We start from the raw sequence: 17,269 nt of genomic DNA, 5'->3' as shown, positions 1-17,269 counted from the left end.
GAGTCTTTCAAGCCACTCCCATTCCTTGCCATAGACTTACTTCGTTTGAAACAAAGTCGCTGAATCTGTGCTCCATAATCTTGATTATGATAAATCTATTATAAAATGTATAGTTTGTCCCGAAACCGGTGTAACCGCCTCGAGTCTTCGAGTAATTCTGCCTGCTTCATGAAATTTCCCAACAAACCACGACAAACATTGAACACAATGCAAAAATAAAAACATACAACAGCTAGCACTCGCACGTGGTCACCCAAAATACTACCAACCGATCGGCGTGTGGCTAAAGCGCCGTAGAAACGGAAAGTAAGTATTCATACTTGCGAAGCGGTAGCGTTGTTGTCACAGTTTCCTGCAATGAGATCGACAAAGTGTCGGATCATCAGATAACAAAAGCCCGCAAAGAAGGGGAACACTTGCATGGGAGCAGTAAACTGAAAAATAAACATGCCCTCGACAGCTGGCCACGCGATGCTTGTTGTGAACCAAACAATCGTAAGCAGTATGGAAAGAGCTGGGAAAACTATTCTTCCTTGGGAAAAAAGCGGCTCTATGGATAAAGAGAGCAAGATAACACCGAATAAACCGAGAAAGGGTGCAACGAAAGTCCCTACGGCAATCCATTCATCGAATAAAGTCTGGGGAATACTGGCCGCCGGTGAAGTTATAACAGTGACGTATATTATCGCGAACACCAGATTGAAATAGGCGAAAGCGGCTTTCAATGTCGGCTGATGACGGTCCCAATCATTATCCGGATCCATAGGATCCTGATTGATTGGAGAAGGTGTCAAGTTTTCTTGTAGGCTTTGCGTTAAATGAGAGACATGGACTTCATCCGATTCCGTATCTTCAACTATCATCGAGCATTAGAACCAATAATCCTCTGAAGTTCGGGGATTTTCTTACTTCCTGAAAAACTCTCTAGGATGGAGATCACTGGAGCTATTAGGAGAAGAACAGATAGAACTTGGCCAAACGACCAATCAAAATTGTCGTCAGGAAATTGGAAATGAATGACTTCTGATTGTTTCATAAAATGATTCACATGGGCTATGCCCCAAGTGAAGGAAACGAGAAGCCAAAAGACCTACTGAAAGTCAATAAAGCCTATTCCCTTAACAGATATCTTTGACAAGATTACCTCGAGAAACAGTGAGGACCACTCATCTAAGAGAAAACGTCCCATTAGAAATATCGATAGTAGGGGCAGATACAACAAGTTCCACCTCAAATTGCTCTTCCTGTTAGCACCAGAGTATATGTAGACACGCCGTAGTAGCCTCCGGGATTTTATGCTGAGATGAGCTCGAAACCGACCGAAAACCCCAACAGAAAGAGGCTTGTACAGTTTTGCTACTCTAGTACAAAATCCCAAGATGATCAGCAGCATTGCCACCACCATAGATGCGAATGCCCCGTTTCCAGATGGAGCTACACTCATGAAGCATATTGCATAATCGTTCGGAGCCGGTGTCATGCTACCAGCGTCGCCGCTTTCTTTCAGTTGACTATAATTCCTATAGTCGCAATCTGAGCAGAAAGCCCAGTGGTAATTTCCAGTGAACCCGAGGCCTACCAGGTCAAGAATGGCTAGGGTTGCCATTGCAACAAGTCGCCATCCTCGTTCGATGGCATTGTTGTAAAGATGGTTTCTCAGAAGAGTTAAACAGCACAGATGGGTCAGGCAAGAAAACCAGGCGAGCTGAACGATGACGATCCAATAGTAAGTTGCCAGCCCAGAACGGAGCTGCGCAAAGCCACTTATTAGGATTGTTAACCCGCTCAAAACTTGAAGATCACCCATCATGACAATTAACTGTTTGTGAGTATTATAATTAGTAACGGTGACATAAACAGTAAGGTACACAAGGGGTTTACCTTCAGGAAAAACAACTCGGTTTTCTTGTTTGTGCCAAACGGGATGTGCTCGGTTAGAGGAATTCGTTTCAGTGCAGCACGCAGACTTCGTAGAATGATTATGTCCACAGGGTTAGGCCTGGACAACAGTTCTTCTGTTTGGCCGTTTACCCTGAATGGGTCATTTGCGGGTTCATAGACCATGAAATAGTATACCATGACCAGCAGTGTTGCCAGCCCAGCGGTCCCGACATAATTGACGATGACCTTCATATATCAGAGATTGATAACATAAAGATATCTGTCATACTCACTCCGATGCCTGATATGTCATTATTAGAGGGAAGGGGAGGTGCTGGGCCTTCACAAGAGATAGGAGGCGTCGACATGGAGGTTGCAGCCACTTAATATTGCTTAGAGCTACTTAAGTGGCTCCAGATGATAATTATTTACTTGAAAATTGATGTTAAGTGGTGGACATTTGACTAGCCTAAATATACCCAGATCTACGGTATGCGTTCCACCGACGATCTTGCTTGCTATATGATCGCGCTAATCGCGATGAACCCTTCACCAAAGTACATAGTGCATTATTGCACTAGGGAATATAGCTTGGGCTAGAAGATGATTGGACACTAGCACAGAGTATCCTGGCTTTTTCCAATCTTTAGACCAAGCAAGTCAAACATCGGTGTCTTCAGCTAAATAGTGGATCTATCCAAAAAGGTTAATACAGAAAGTTTGTGGAACATACATAGGGCATGTATGAAAAAGGAAAGTCCAGGACTCGGAATACCACAAGGGGCTAGTCATTCAAGAGAGGGGCAACCAGATCAACACTGATTGGCACAATTTTCTTTTTCTTTTTGCAAACTACTGTACTAGTATGGCTTTGATGACGGGATCAACAAGTTGCCTCTTTCAAGAGTGAGCAAACAGCAAATGCGGCCACCCTTAATAGAGTTGTTCCACCACCTCACAAGACCACAACCTCTGAAAAGATCACCTATCAATATCAATAAATGGGCCAAAAGAAGCCCCATCATGGGGTAAATCATAACAACCTTGGAAAGGGCTCGGCCCGCTCCAGTCCCGAGGATTCAGCCTCTCATTGGCAGCCTTCCTTCTATGTATCAATTACTCAAAACAACCAATCACTCACGGCACCGCCAGATGTGATGTATCACATGGGCCTCTTATTTTTCTTACTATTGTAAACATTAATGATCCTTCTCAACCTTCGAATGCAAATCGATTAACTTGTTAACATTCGAAACATAAAAACTGCAATACTTGAAATCCAAAAACTTGACATTGCTAAGGATATATAGGTTTGTACAATCGCTCTGTGTACTGGCCTAGGACGACTTTGAGGTCTGCCTTGCTTTGATTTGGGTTCTCGGTTAAGAGCGGCGTGCCAAAAGACTACTACTGTTTCAGCCAGGTTGAGAGGGACCAATCAAGCTATACCCGAGCTCAGCTGAGAGGGTCTGTGTGGTTGCTGTAAACCAGAGGCGAATTTCACCCGGCGAGCACCAGGTTCTCACCCCATCTGTAAAATGCATAGTGCAGGCGCAAGGCTGCCATCAAGGGGGCTGAAGTTTGAACCGACTATGGGTCACGTGATACCACGTGGGGTCACCTGACGCTGGTTTTCTGTGTGAGTCGCTTTCTACTTTTTGGGACCCGAGAATGGGTCACGTGGAGTACTTGAGCGTTCGCTGGAGTCTGATGGCCTGAACATTTGAAGTAAAATTGATTGAAAACCTGACAATATTGTTACATTTCCTCTTCATCTACGTGCGAGGAAAAACGAACAGTACACTCCTCCTTGTATGCCTTCAACTGTTCCATCTTAATCTGCGTAAATGACTCCATCTCTGCACGCGTCTTATCGTCAAGCAACTCAACACCCAGACCGTCGTCATGTAATGTAGCCCAGTAGACGGTGTCCACATCGAAGCTCTTCCTTGCCGCATAGTCAAACCAAAATCGCCTAGTCCTCCAAGAATCGCGCATCCGGGAAGAGAGAGACGGTTGACCGGGCTGTTTGACCTCTGATGCCATTTGAATTTCCACTCGCTCTAAAGCTCGCAAGAATTGCTCCATCTTGGGCTCATATAGAGTCAAAAACTCTTCCATCGCGCAGCGCTCAAGCCACATCTCCGGTCCAGAAAGCAACAGCCACCAGGGCGGGTCATACGTAAACTCAGCTGGCATGGCATTCGTGAACTCGAAATCGAGAACGGCAGTGATCTGGAGTGTTTCTGGATCTATAAGCATATTTGAGGGTCGCATGTCGTCGCAGAAGGGTATAAATGGACCGCAATTCTCAGGATAGTATTTTGGAATCAGCTGGGCGAACCGATGACGGGCAATGAACCGCTTCTGAGCGATTTCCGGATCGTCGGCGAGGTTGCGCTGGGTCCAAAGGTGAACCAAGTGCTCGTTCGCGACCGATCCCAGATAATCGCTTGCACGGTCAAACGGCGCGGTTGCGAATTGGTCATCAGGGTAGGCGGCGACACTGGCTAACTCGTTCATGTTGTATGTAAGGGGTCTTCCGGTAACGTGCCATGCACTTGAAGCATGGTCCTTCGAGATGGCCCCTATCCGAGTAAACGTAAGTTGAGAAAGCTGGAACATATAATAGGCGAGTTGATAATAGATGTTGTCTAATATGTTGTTGTCGATTTTTGGGTTCAGAACCAGACTTCCTTGATCGGGATCTTTCAAGATAGTTGATAAAAGTGTACCGTTGACATAATCCATGATGATGAATGGGCCAAGTTGTTGTGGACTCTCAGCAATGAGGCCCCAGCTGTGAACACGGGGGATTGGGATATCAGTGTTTTGGCGGAGATATTCCATGATCCGGACCTCATTCACAACTTTTTCGTCCCTATAAGCTGTAGCCGTATGCCCGGGCTTCGGAAATCGAATAATGACATCCGGCCGCTCATCGCTGAAGCTGAAGTGGAAGCTTAAGTTAAAGGAACCTTTAAGATAACCAACAAATTTTCCGGTTCCTCCTCCTTCCCGGCGCCCAGCGACAAAAATTGCGAGTTCAGCTTTTAAGTCAAAAGCTTTACTTATCCAAGCCCTGCATTCGTCATCACCGTTGGTCTCTTCTAGCTCGTCAAAATAAGTCTTGAGCGGGGACGTCTCCTGCTGAGGCATCTGAGCAATTGACATGCGGAGGTGGCGGGGAAATGATGCAGACTAAGCAGAATAAGAAAATGAAGAAAGTATTGCGTTATGAAGTCCAAATCGCATAAGCGACAAAGTTTCGACCGTATCAGATAATGCAATTGCGGGTTGGATAAGAGGAAAAAAGGCCGACCAAGTGGAGCGGAGTGGGTTGGTAACTGCCGCCTCGAGTAGGTCTTGCTGACGTTCGATTGGTTCGTCCCCACGAACATGTGGGAAACACGGAGGTCAAAGCTCGGCCGTAGTGCCGCTTAGTGTGATTACAGCTACAGCTATACGGCCTGTGCCTAGCTTGACCCCGGACAATATTGTCACCAGAATTTGCCTTCATCAAGTCGCACTGGCAGTCGCCGCTTGTGGTCTCACAAGGCTGGCTCAGTACCAACGTGACCTAGCCAGATATCGTGGCCCTCGTCCAGTCGGGCGATGCCTCCGCCTATGCCCACCAAAAGACCAAAACGGATGGATGGCAGAGAGACAATAGTGATGTTATGCTCCCCCACACGACCCCATCAAGAATATGGCAGCCGCTAGCCTGAGTATTTTGAGCAAGCCTAGGAGGCAAATCCAGATTTAGTCCCTCGGTATGGTCAACTATTCGAGCAATAGTCAGTTCCAGGTCAGAAGATGGTTCCACTTTACTACCATCCACTATATTATCTGGTTGTCTTTCATTCCTGACCGTGCGGAGATTGGTTCGAACGTTCGGGGCTTTCGTCACAATCGCCAAGCTCTGAAGAATCACCTGGTGACTTGCCAATCAGTCCCAGTGCTTCGAGTTCTCAACAGGCAGAGTCAAAATCAAGACCAGCTTTGGACAGTGAATGATAAAAATCATGCTCTTTGAAAAGGTCTGCGGCGTCTCTAACAAATTCTGACAGTAAATCTGCTGGAATATCAAGTGGATCCCGATTTTGACTTGGTGTCCGCAAGCCATCACTGGAAGTGCCTTTTCACATCTGACGTCAAATTCAACACTAAGGCTGTCTTCGTTGTCGTAGGATCTCATTTCCTCGAGGATGTTGAACGGTTGTTTTGCAAGAGGTCGTAAAGGGTGACAGGGTATGTGGTCTAATAACCATTGTCAATAAAGTCGTGAGACATCGGGGTTGTAGTACTTGCAGATGCTGGGAGGGAAGTCGTAATGCCAGATTGAAGACTGTACATCTTCAGTGTGATGGAAATGGGAGTGGTCAAGGATAATGAATCAAGTCTTGTTCAATTTTGATCATTCCCATATATGCAAGGTCATAAATTACCATGTGTTATATTAAATGGAAGATCATAGGCTGAGGGGAGAGGGGTGAAAAAGAATAGTAGGATACAAAAAGTAAAAGAGAGACAAAAACAAGGTAGAAGGGACTGGGAGTATGGGTACTAGTACAGGAATACATGTCTGGGGGAATGACTGGAGGAGGAAATGTATGGGGGGGATACCAGGACCTAAGATTGAACAGAAAGGAGGCTTATTGGGAGCACTAATTAACAAATCACTCTCGTGGTGCAGCGGGCAAGACGGTCACCAGTTCAACCTGGGCTGGAGTACTATTCAACATAGAAATTACTCCAGGACGACCTTGCCAGGGATCGACCCTTGCTTGTTCCTTTACATTGTATAGGGGTACAAGCCAATGCTGTTAACCTTTGTCCGCGACTGGTGCTTCACTCATGTGCGTCAGGCTCACCTCGAAGCTCTTGGCCCGTGCATAGCTCGGTGCACAGCTGCGACTCCACGGGGGCAGCCGAAGGCGCCTTGGTGGCACTTACGGAGGGTCCACTGTCGGTCGGTACGATGATATTTAATACTCATTCTTTGGGACCACAGTACCATAGCTGGTACTTGCTATTTTTTTTTTCATGAAGCTATTCCCAACTCCCCATCCCCTTTCCATGACTCTATTCCCATTCCCCCTTCCCATACAATTATCCCCACCCCCCTTCCCATGACTCTATTCCCATTCCCTCTTCCCATGAATATATTCCCATTCTCCCTTCCCATAAAACTATTCCCATCCCACTTCCTATGTAATTCTTCACATCCCATATTCCCACCCCATATTTTATTTTAGTATACAGCACCATAGCTATTACTTACTTTTTTTATTTTCCCTCTATTCTGTAAATTATCACTATTAATTCTTATTAATTATTGATTTCTTTTTCATGTCCTTTAATTTTTTTTCATAATTCCTTTTTGTGGTAAGATGTTGTTCATTATTAAAATATTTAAGGTTAAGGTTGCGGAGTGGATAGTGTGGCGCGGGAGAGTAATTAGAGCCGCATCGTGCGTGCACCGCTTGTGCATCGGGTGGGGCCGAACCCCCCATTATCAACAAGTACCTTTTGTATAGCGAGGTACTTGTGGCATGCATCATAGAAATGTTATGGTGGAAACCTGAAGGCCCATGGTTCGATCCCTGCAGGCGTCATTTTAACTTTTCTCCCAAATCTGTCTTATCTCAAACATTGATATATATCATCTGTTCGAGATTTATGAGCAAAACCATTGTAATTTTTTTTTCCTCTCAGGAAAAGGGTCCTGATATTAATTTAATCTTCCATGACTTTTCAAAAAGACAGAGTAACATGTTGATGGATTTTGTTATGACTTGCACTGAATGGGATTGCATCTCAAACCTACTACCCTTCCCTCCCTATCTTCCGCATCCCACGACGACGACAAAAACAACTCCGCTACTTTCTATCAAACTGCTTACCCAAAAGCTGTTACCAACCCCCATCGCATATCACGCCCGAATCATGGGTTAACTTTGTCTCCCAAAGATCGAAGGCAAGGTGAGCCCAAACAGGCTCTGGTTACTGGGCTTCCGCTGCTTATTTGCCTTCTTCCAAGTCAAAGACGGCGGAAGAAAGTGGTAGTCATAAAGTCTCGCACGAGTCACAATCTGCAATTGCTCCCACGAAGTCTCCCAAGAATCCGGCAATCGATTAACTAATTGCTGACATTTCTCCTTTGCCAGGAAGATAATCAAAACTCGCTCGTTCGGCCACGGCTTCTCAGGATTCATTTCCCGCGGATCGAAGCGGAACGACCAAATTCCATCAATGATCCAGCCAAACGCATCCTTCGCTAGCGAGAAATCACAGAAGAACTCATCCGGCATTTCTTCGAGGAGGATCTCAAACATTTCGTCGCTGTGGAAAGTTTGGTTGAACGCCGCGGCTCGAAGTGCGAATGGCTCACGGCTGTTCGGTCTCGAGCTCAGAGGCGCGGCTGGGTCGCCGTGTTTCGCTAGCCATTTGAACGCTGTTATGCTCTCGCCGAGGGCTGCGTACATGAGGGGTGTATAGCCCTGCTTGTTGATGTTTGTTGGCTTGGAGTTCGCGTTTTTCCAAAGCCATTCCATGAAGGCGTCGCCGTCGGGATTGTAGCGTGCTGCTTCGTGCCAGGAACTTGTGTCTGATCCCAGTGGGAATATGGCTCCAAGACGACCATAGTTAGGTGCATCTATTACTGACTGACGTCTTTCCTCATTGCCAATTGCTTGGTCCATTACGATGTTGCCAATGTTGACTTTGAGCTTTGTCAAAAGTAAGTCGGCACGTTTGGCGGACAGAAAGCTGCACATTTTAAGCTTGAGACGACGATCACTCAGCGACCAGCCTAGCTCCCAATTTTCGACATCCTTACTCTGTGTCAGCTTGTCGAGAAGCTTTTCGAAGCCTCTCTGGTTGCCGTCCTCGAGCAGAGTTGCGAGAGGATGCTTATCTTCCTGGTACCCGAAGCGGAGCGCAGTGGAATAAAAAAAGTCATTGGTAGGCATCCAGTCAAGCATGTAGTCCACGACGGGTTGACAATCTCGTTTGATAGCCCAGTTGAGAAAACTCTCTCCGTTCATATCATAACCTCCCATCGGAACCAGCTCCTGCTCCACAAGGAAATGGAAACACTCGACACAAGTCGTTGCAGCTTGAACGGCGACGTTCGATTCTTCAATCCCTGAAGTAGGATATACAAGCACATTCCATGGACTCATAATATCCTCTTTGACGGCGTCTCGAGAGCCATAGCACTGCAACTCCAACATCTTAAACTTTTCCCATTTAGGCCTTGCGCCTTCTACCCAGTGATTCACCACATCGAACATGTATTGGTTCAGCGACCCGAGGGCATGCAGTGCATGAATCATGCCAATCTCAAGAGTTTCTTCGTCGTCGCGATGGAAGTTGAAAAGTCTGTCTAGAACCTTGAACATGATTTCCACAGGTAACGTTTCGAATCGTGTCTGATTAACGTATATGAGTATTTCGGGCGGCTCAATTGGCCTATCAGGTTGAAGCAAAAAGTCGCGCATTTCGAGAATCTCTTCTGTCGAGAGAGATGAAGATGTATCGGTCGAGGAATATTCGCCTAAAGTGAAGCGATGGAGGTTATCGGCGAGGAAATCGAGGAATTGATCCCAGGGATTGGAGGTTGCAGAGTTGTACTCTTCAAGGAATTCATCCACTAACTCTGTGTTATGCCCGAGTCCACCTTCGCTTCCACCTTCGAGCTCATTGTCATCGTAGAACTCGTGAATTGTTTCGGCTTCGGAATTTGCATGATCTTCGTTGTCCTCTGCATCTCCAACTCCTTCATATCCTTCAGCATCGGCCATCTCAATATCACCAGGTTCGTCAAAATGGCCAGCTTTGATGGCCTCGAGATTATTCGGTTCCAGCATCTGTGCTCAGGTGGGGATAGAAAGAAAGGAAATCACGCCTAGAAAGAAAGAGAGCGATGAGCTGACAGGTGTGCACGTAGGTTGACGTGTAATTCGTATTAATTCAAAAAAAAGTAAAGTAACTGGGACACATTGGAAATCAAAGCCCATCAAATACTAGTACTTACTACTACCTTTGAGACGAGATCCAGGTCATCCAATTGATTCATCAAAGAAGCCTTGATCACTGTCGCGAAAGAGATCTTTGATAAGGCTATATTGAAATCTAAGCATTATTCCTAGAAATACCCACAGGGGCCCCAAGATATATGGATTCCTGACCTTGATAGTCCTAACTTCCCCCCAAGGTTCAGGCCGTGTCTCGCAGTCCTTGCATCTATGAAGCTGTCTATAAAGATTCATCGCCTCGACAAGTTCTCACGAAGATTCCGCCCATTTCCTTTCTTACCGTCTGGTAGTTTGCATTCAAGAATGAGAACCTTTTGCCTTGGATCCAGCCTCATTCGATTGAAAATTACTTAAAATAGCAAGGGGTTTGGGACGGCTCATGCCTCCGAAAGTCATATTTCCTTAGTCTCGAAGTAGTTTTTGGCAGATTGGAGTCTTTATCCAGAGATTATGATCTTGCCGTATCTACTACTTACCCTTCCAGGCCATCAGACTGAGAGTGTTTCGGTGTGTCAGTGCTACCATCTTTGCGGTTTCATCCAACAATGTATTTCATCCAATCCCATAACTCAATGGCTCTGTCGAAGCTGAAGGCAAGAATCATGAAAGGGATGGAGACACCAGCAGAAACACAAACTGCGATTCAATATTAGCTTCCAAGTTAAACCTCTAGTATTCCTCACAAAGGTCCGAAGACGTGCATAGAATTGGGAATATCCACCATGCTTGGTATTCGACGGCTCCAGATGAATGTTGAAAGTCCCTTACTTTGAGAGCAAATACTGAGATCAGAAAGGAAAGGAGAAGCTGTGATTGGTTGATTTAGTAATATGATTGGGGATCCAGTGGTGCTTAGACATACGAAGACAATTGTGACCAGTGTAAACACCATGACGATCTTTGCTTGCTTTGCTGTATTATTCGCTTATTGTCGTCCAAATTTTGCTTCCTTAATACTGGCCTGTTTTTGCCGCAGGTCCAGAAGAGTGTTGATCTATGTAACCTAATCCGGACTAGTCACACGCTGAACTCAGACGCATATCCAGGACACCATGTGACCCAGATGGTGGGGTAAATTACCTCACATCCTGGGAAACCACACGTCGTAACAGAATGGCAACACTATCGGCCGCAGGAGGGCCACCCAGCTCCGTCTCATATTCTCCTCAAGCTGAACAAGCCATTGCACGAGCGCGGCGTCAGCAGGCCTGTATGCTATGCCAGCAGCGCAAGGTTAAGTGTGACCACAAATCTCCTTGTGCAACTTGTGTCAAGGCGCGCGTACCGTGTATCCCAGCCCAGAATCTGCGCCGCCGAAAGCGTCGGTTCCCAGAGAGAGAACTCTTAGATCGCATTCGTAGATATGAGGATCTTCTCACCCAGCACAAAATTAGCTTCGATCCCCTTCATCCCCGCGTTCCACGTCCCGATGTGGACGTGGGCAAGCAGGAGGTTCCTGAATCCCAAGCTGACGAACCCTACGATTCCGAGGACGATGAGGATCAGTCTCGAACAAGAACGGTCGCTGTCTCGTCTTCTCCCGCGCTAACAACCACCAGTTCAGAAGGACGGACAGTACGCCAGGCTAAGTGCGTGATTTACCAGAAATTCTTTTTGTCTTGTGCTATTTTCGGCTAATCAAACCCGCTCAAGGCGCATGTTACACACCTTGAACCAAGAGGTAAATCCTACCACTATCTTAATTAACAAATTTTCAGAGCCCATCGCCTAACAGTCAACATAGTCCCGCGACCCTACTGATGGAGATTCCTCGGATGACGAAGTACGTGGGGTTGTATTCAAGAGAATTTGGGATCAGACAATCAAGGATGACACCCATCTACTATTCGGGTTTGGTTTTCACCAGACAACTGTCGACACGTATACCTTGCACCCGCAGCCATTTCAAATATTTCAACTGTGGCAGCTCTATCTTGATAACGTCGACCCGCTCCTGAAAATCACCCACACCCACAGCCTACAAAAACGGATCATACAGGCCGCAACGAATGTGCTGGCAATCAAGCCCGAACTAGAGGCGCTCATGTTTGGGATCTATTCTATGGCCATTACAAGTCTCACGGAGAATGATTGCCGAGCTACGTTTACGTCGTCTAAGGTGGACCTCTTAGCGAAATTTCAACTTGGCTGTCAGCAAAGCCTGCTCAACAGTCGCTTTATGCGGACCACGAATCAAGACTGCTTGGCAGCATTATATCTCTATCTCGTAAGTACAGTTGGCTCTGAAATGTACAATGTCTCTGTCTAACCGTATTAGTTTTCAGTTAGACCGACTACAGCTCCTCAATCGCTATCTTCTATGCTTGGCGCTGTGACTCGTATTGGTGAACGCATGGGTATCCACAGCGAGTCTACCTTGGTTAAATACTCTCCGCTCGAGGCTGAAACAGGCCGTAGACTTTGGTGGTCGCTCATGCTTTTCGATTCTCGAATTGGCGAAATGGCTGACCTGCACGCCACATCGCTACTTCCTACGTGGGACTGCAGAATACCACTCGCAGTAAATGACTCGGATCTACGAGAAGATATGAAGGAGCCTCCGCAGGTCCAAAAGAAGTCGACCGACGTTATATTCGTTGCTTGCCGAAGTGAGCTTGCGGATTTCGTTCGCCACACAAAATTCCACCTCGCGTTCTTTGCTCCAGGTCTCAGGTCTATGGCGACAGAGTCCAAGGAAAACACAGAAGGCACCGAAATGGACAGTTTTGAGAAGATGATTGAAGACAAGTACCTAAAATTCTCCGACCCAGAAAATGCGCTTCAATTCATGACAATCTGGACCACGCGAGGAAATATTGCGAAATACCGTTTAGTGGAACACCACTTTAAGTATTCTGGCTCGTCCTTGCACCAGGCTGAGACTCAGCGCGAAGCAGCTCTCTCTTATGCACTTCGCATGCTTGAATGCAACACCAAACTGATGACTTCGCCCCTTACTAAGGGCTTTATCTGGATGGTGCATTCTTACTTCCCGTTCATAGGGTATATTCAGATAATACAGTATTTGAAATGGCGATCAATGAGCAGCCACGCTGCTCAGGCGTGGAATGTTATGAATGATAACTACCAAGCACTGCTTGAGGTCCTGTCTGTATCAGACAGCTTCTTCAAACTCTTGACGAATATGATTCTCCGGGCATGGGAAGCCCGTGAGATGGCATACAGAGAGTCAGGGCAGATACTGGAGACGCCGCCCCTGGTTTCATCAATCCGGCAAGCGTTGGCGATACAAACGCCAGAGTCAACTACCCATGGCACTGCAACAACGCATCCTGCTGTTGACATGGAATTTTCTGACTATTCGACATACTATGACATTGATATGGACCACCTGGACTGGTCGGCGATGAACTGGGATTTGGGGCGTGGTAAAACGTGCGCATTTCGACAGGGAGATCAGAATCTGGCAACGGATGCTATGATTTAAGGACAAACAGGTTTCTTTATAGCTATACAGGAAAAGAAAACAACACTCATCTCAACATATAGATGCTCTCAGTGCAACTATTACTAGTAGCCAATTATGATGACTCGGATCCTCCTCGCTGAATCCCGGGTAAAACCCTAGAGCTAGCTAGCTTCTTAGCACTTATGCAATGTCATTAAGAAAAGAACCAGAATCAAGACGCCACTGTCATATTGGATGTTATCGCTTGAGTCATTAATCTTGCTAGTAATTGGGCGTGTAATTTACTCGTAATCCGTTTGTAAGTTAGCTAACATTGAACTACTTCCGAACACGGCTAGCGCCATTCCTGCCGCTTATCAGATAGTCCGTATTTGTATGTACGACGGGTGTAATAAAAGCCACCAATAGTGATAGTGAATGAAAACAAATAAGTTAAAGTCTGCATTTTTGAGTCTTGCAAGATACGGGTTTTGTATCGGGTTTTCTATGAGGAATGCCTAAGTCAATCCGGTACCTGACGAGGATCCACCATGCCCGTCATATGGGCCCGATCGACGGCTAGTTAGCTTTGTTGTCTTGTCGGCGATTAGTAAATCCCGTCAAAGAAGCCCTAACTTAACATCCACGACGGCTCTTTCTAAACACCGTCTAAGAACCCGCTACCCGTGATCGCCCTCCCTGTTTCAACGGCTTTACTCCATTAACTTCTCCGTCAACCAGTGCCGACTCCGATGCATGATACTTTATATAATGGACCAGTTTGCAATTCTACACATCAGTGCTTCATAGCAAAGCAAGCTCGCTTGTATTCAACCCAACTACACCCTCCACAACAGCTACGACCACGACAGAAGCGCCATGGAAACTTCAGTATCACAGACCTCGACTGTCCATGAGCGTGATGCCAGTACGTCGCAATCGGACACGCCACTTCGCGACCCGTCTCGTAAGAGTCAAGATCATCTCGTGTCTACTGAGTATGATGCTGGTTGCTCTAGACCGAACCATCGTCACAACTGTATGTCAATGTGGATTTTCGTCTGTGTGCGTTGTGTTTTGGGGATATTTGAACATATCTAATGTATTATCAACAGGCTATCCCCTCCATCACGAACGAATTTGACTCTCTTCCCGATGTCGGCTGGTACGGAAGTGCGTATATGATGACGTGTGGAGCTTTCCAGCTCACGTACGGAAAACTCTACACCTTCTTCTCCCCCAAGGCCGTTCTTTTTTTCAGTATTCTTACCTTTGAGGTTGGGTCTGCCATTTGCGGAGCTGCTCCAAGCTCGGCCGCACTGATTGTCGGAAGAGCATTTGCGGGAGTCGGTGCCGGTGGCATTCTTGCTGGATCTGTAAGTTCAAGCGTTCAAAATTGATTCCAGACATTGTGGTCCTCCATGACTAATACCACGATTCACTAGGCTACGACTGTCGTGTACTCCGTTCCTCTGAAGAAACGTCCACTTGTTCAAGGTGCGCTAGGCGCGTTCTTCGGGCTTGCAATTATCCTTGGCCCTTTGATTGGTGGTGCATTCACCACACATGTGACATGGCGGTGGTGCTTCTATATCAACCTTCCTTTTGGTGGAGCGTGCATGGCCATTGTCGCACTGTTCTTGAAGATTCCCAAGCCGGAGACGGCGAACATCCCGTTCTCGGAGAAGATGAAAGGACTAGATCCCCTGGGCAGTATATTACTCGTGCCTGGTCTCGTATGCTTGGTCCTGGCATTGCAGTGGGGAGGCGGGAAATATGCTGTAAGTTCGCATCCCTGACTATAACATAACTAGAAGCTAACGCCCGTCCAGTGGAATAGTGGTCGGATTATTGTCTTATTGACAATAATGTCGGCATTGTTTGTGGCTTTCGTTCTCAGCCAGATATTCTTTCCCAAGAGAGCAACGATTCCTCCTCGTATCTTCAAGATTCGCAGCATCTGGGCGGGAATGTGGGAGATGACTTTCATTGGTGCTGGCATGTATGTCTACAGTAAGTACACCCACACATTTTCTCTCTGTGTCTCTTTTACGTGCCATGGACTTTTAGCCATGGACTTTTAGCTAACCGCAATTTAAGTTTACTATCTTCCAATTTGGTTCCAAACCGTCAAGGAAGATTCTGCCGTGACTTCTGGTATCAAACTACTTCCTTTGATGCTGGGATTACTCGTCTCATCTATTCTTTACGGAGCCACAGTTGAAGAGACTGGATACTACGTGCACGCCGGTCTTGTTGGCGCTATTCTCATGGTTGTTGGGGCCGGAATGCTCACCACGCTTGAGGTGGACTCGAGTAGCGGAATGTGGATTGGCTATCAAGTCCTATTCGGTTTTGGCATGGGAGCTACTGTTCAAACACCAAATCTTGCAGCACAGGTGGTGCTACCGGACAAGGATGTGCCTATTGCGCTCGCGCTCTGTTTCTTCGCGCAGCTTATTGGCGGGTCGATCTCCGTTCCGGCAGCACAGAATGTGTTGGATAGTCAACTTATCAGCAAACTATCTGGCTTTCCGGGATTTGATCTCGGTCTCGTGACCGATGGTGGAGCTACAGCGCTGATTGAGGCACTAGGAGAAGATCAAAAGAGCGCAGTTATCACAGCATACAACGAGGCCATTCGTGAGGCGTTCCGAGTGGGTCTGGTTTTTACCTGTTTGATTCTTATCGGGGCATTCCTACTAGAGAATAAGAATACTCGTCGTCCTCCAAAGAAGGAAGGAGATAAGAAGGAGGAGGAGAATCAAGCGAAGGGTCCGATCGATGAAGGGAAGGCGGTTGATTCGGCACCGAACAGTCCAGTTGATCACTGATTGGGTGATCGTTTGCTCATGTATAAACCTCTTAAGGAGTCCCACCGAGCTTAAAGAAGCAAGCACTGTCAGACATCTCCCTAAGAGCTCTCATTCCTTACTTTCTCCATGAACTTAATTGCTCGTTCACTGTCTGGATCTCTGCAAAGATTATAATAGTCCAGCCAGAACTCACGCGCAGCGGTATGATCAGGCATATATTTTCGCAACAAAGCCTTCCACTCCCTGTCCTCCTCACTATCAGGGACCGAGGTGCACACATATTCCCACCACACTGGAAGGTAGCCAGACATCTCCCAATCAATTATGCCACTGAGGGAGCCGTTCTCAACCATGATATTAACATTAGTGAGGTCACCATGTGTAAAGGTGTAAGGTGTAGCCGATGGCATACAATGTCGAAGTTGTATTCGCGCTGCCTCGGGTATCGTATCTTTCAACCCATGTTCCATGTCATTCCAGAGCTCATCATCAGATGCCAGAGGACCATGGGGAAGCAGAGAAATTTTGTTTTTGAAGAGAAAGTTGGAAAAGACCGGACCGCCACTAAGAGATTGGATCTTGTCAGACTGGAGCTTGCGAAGTTGTTGCAGGTACCCAGCAGTCTGCTGTGCTATTCTCTCTTTTTGATCCGTCGAAAGCTTCGGCCAGGGTTTGCTGAGGGGCTCGCCGGGGATTCGTCGCATCAATATGAGGGTGTGATCGCCTTCCTTCCAAGATTCGATAACAGTGGGAACAGGGATAGACGTCTGTTCCTGCACAAATTGGATATTTGGTACCTCAGACGTCGGAAGCCTAGAACCTCGATCTTTCAAAATAAAATTTGAGCCCAACGACCAGACACCTCGATCGCCTGCTTCATAGAACAGTTTGAGGCAGCTATCGTAGTTACAATCCCTTTGGCGTTCAGCTGTCCAGCTACACGCTCCACATGGTTCTGAGCTCATGTCGGGTGAGCGAGTAGTGACAATAAATCCAACGTATCAATCAGAGATATTGGAATGATGGCATCCACAACGGATAGGGGACAAAATGCCTCTGTTTCGGTCCGGAAAACTTGCTCAGGAATAGAATCTTGGGCACCCTGAGGCTGTCTTTCACCG

General features: G+C 46.7%; 6 protein-coding genes across 6 annotated transcripts; 2 read left to right on the top strand and 4 right to left on the bottom strand.

Annotated features, from left to right (window-relative positions):
* Positions 1-314: 314 nt before the first annotated feature.
* On the bottom strand, positions 315-2,249 carry N7466_004110 (uncharacterized protein; the record flags this gene model as incomplete). Its single annotated transcript, XM_057163507.1, has 5 exons — positions 315-856; positions 910-1,090; positions 1,145-1,819; positions 1,882-2,127; positions 2,175-2,249. 5 exons carry the CDS (start codon positions 2,247-2,249, stop codon positions 315-317), a joined length of 1,719 nt encoding a protein of 572 aa, XP_057022188.1.
* A 1,390-nt stretch (positions 2,250-3,639) lies between these two features.
* N7466_004109 (phosphotransferase family protein) lies at positions 3,640-5,055 on the bottom strand (the record flags this gene model as incomplete). Its single annotated transcript, XM_057163506.1, has 1 exon — positions 3,640-5,055. The coding sequence occupies one exon, from the start codon at positions 5,053-5,055 to the stop codon at positions 3,640-3,642; it is 1,416 nt and encodes a 471-aa protein (XP_057022187.1).
* Positions 5,056-7,835: 2,780 nt separating this feature from the next.
* N7466_004108 (uncharacterized protein) lies at positions 7,836-9,755 on the bottom strand (the record flags this gene model as incomplete). Its single annotated transcript, XM_057163505.1, has 1 exon — positions 7,836-9,755. One exon carries the CDS (start codon positions 9,753-9,755, stop codon positions 7,836-7,838), a length of 1,920 nt encoding a protein of 639 aa, XP_057022186.1.
* Positions 9,756-11,036: 1,281 nt separating this feature from the next.
* On the top strand, positions 11,037-13,371 carry N7466_004107 (uncharacterized protein; the record flags this gene model as incomplete). The annotated part of the gene is made up of 4 exons (XM_057163504.1): positions 11,037-11,512; positions 11,577-11,604; positions 11,668-12,150; positions 12,202-13,371. The coding sequence occupies 4 exons, from the start codon at positions 11,037-11,039 to the stop codon at positions 13,369-13,371; spliced, it is 2,157 nt and encodes a 718-aa protein (XP_057022185.1).
* An 840-nt stretch (positions 13,372-14,211) lies between these two features.
* Positions 14,212-16,166, top strand: N7466_004106 (MDR family MFS transporter; the record flags this gene model as incomplete). Its single annotated transcript, XM_057163503.1, has 6 exons — positions 14,212-14,299; positions 14,352-14,371; positions 14,448-14,708; positions 14,778-15,113; positions 15,165-15,345; positions 15,433-16,166. The coding sequence occupies 6 exons, from the start codon at positions 14,212-14,214 to the stop codon at positions 16,164-16,166; spliced, it is 1,620 nt and encodes a 539-aa protein (XP_057022184.1).
* An 80-nt stretch (positions 16,167-16,246) lies between these two features.
* On the bottom strand, positions 16,247-17,113 carry N7466_004105 (uncharacterized protein; the record flags this gene model as incomplete). The annotated part of the gene is made up of 1 exon (XM_057163502.1): positions 16,247-17,113. One exon carries the CDS (start codon positions 17,111-17,113, stop codon positions 16,247-16,249), a length of 867 nt encoding a protein of 288 aa, XP_057022183.1.
* Between the last annotated feature and the right edge of the window lie 156 nt (positions 17,114-17,269).

This window comes from Penicillium verhagenii, assembly GCF_028828195.1.
Source record: "Penicillium verhagenii strain IBT 33310 chromosome Unknown utg000005l_segment0_segment0, whole genome shotgun sequence".
In the NCBI taxonomy this organism is placed as follows: domain Eukaryota; kingdom Fungi; phylum Ascomycota; class Eurotiomycetes; order Eurotiales; family Aspergillaceae; genus Penicillium; species Penicillium verhagenii.
Note: the sequence above shows the minus strand (reverse complement) of the source record. Positions and strands in the feature narration are given on the sequence as shown.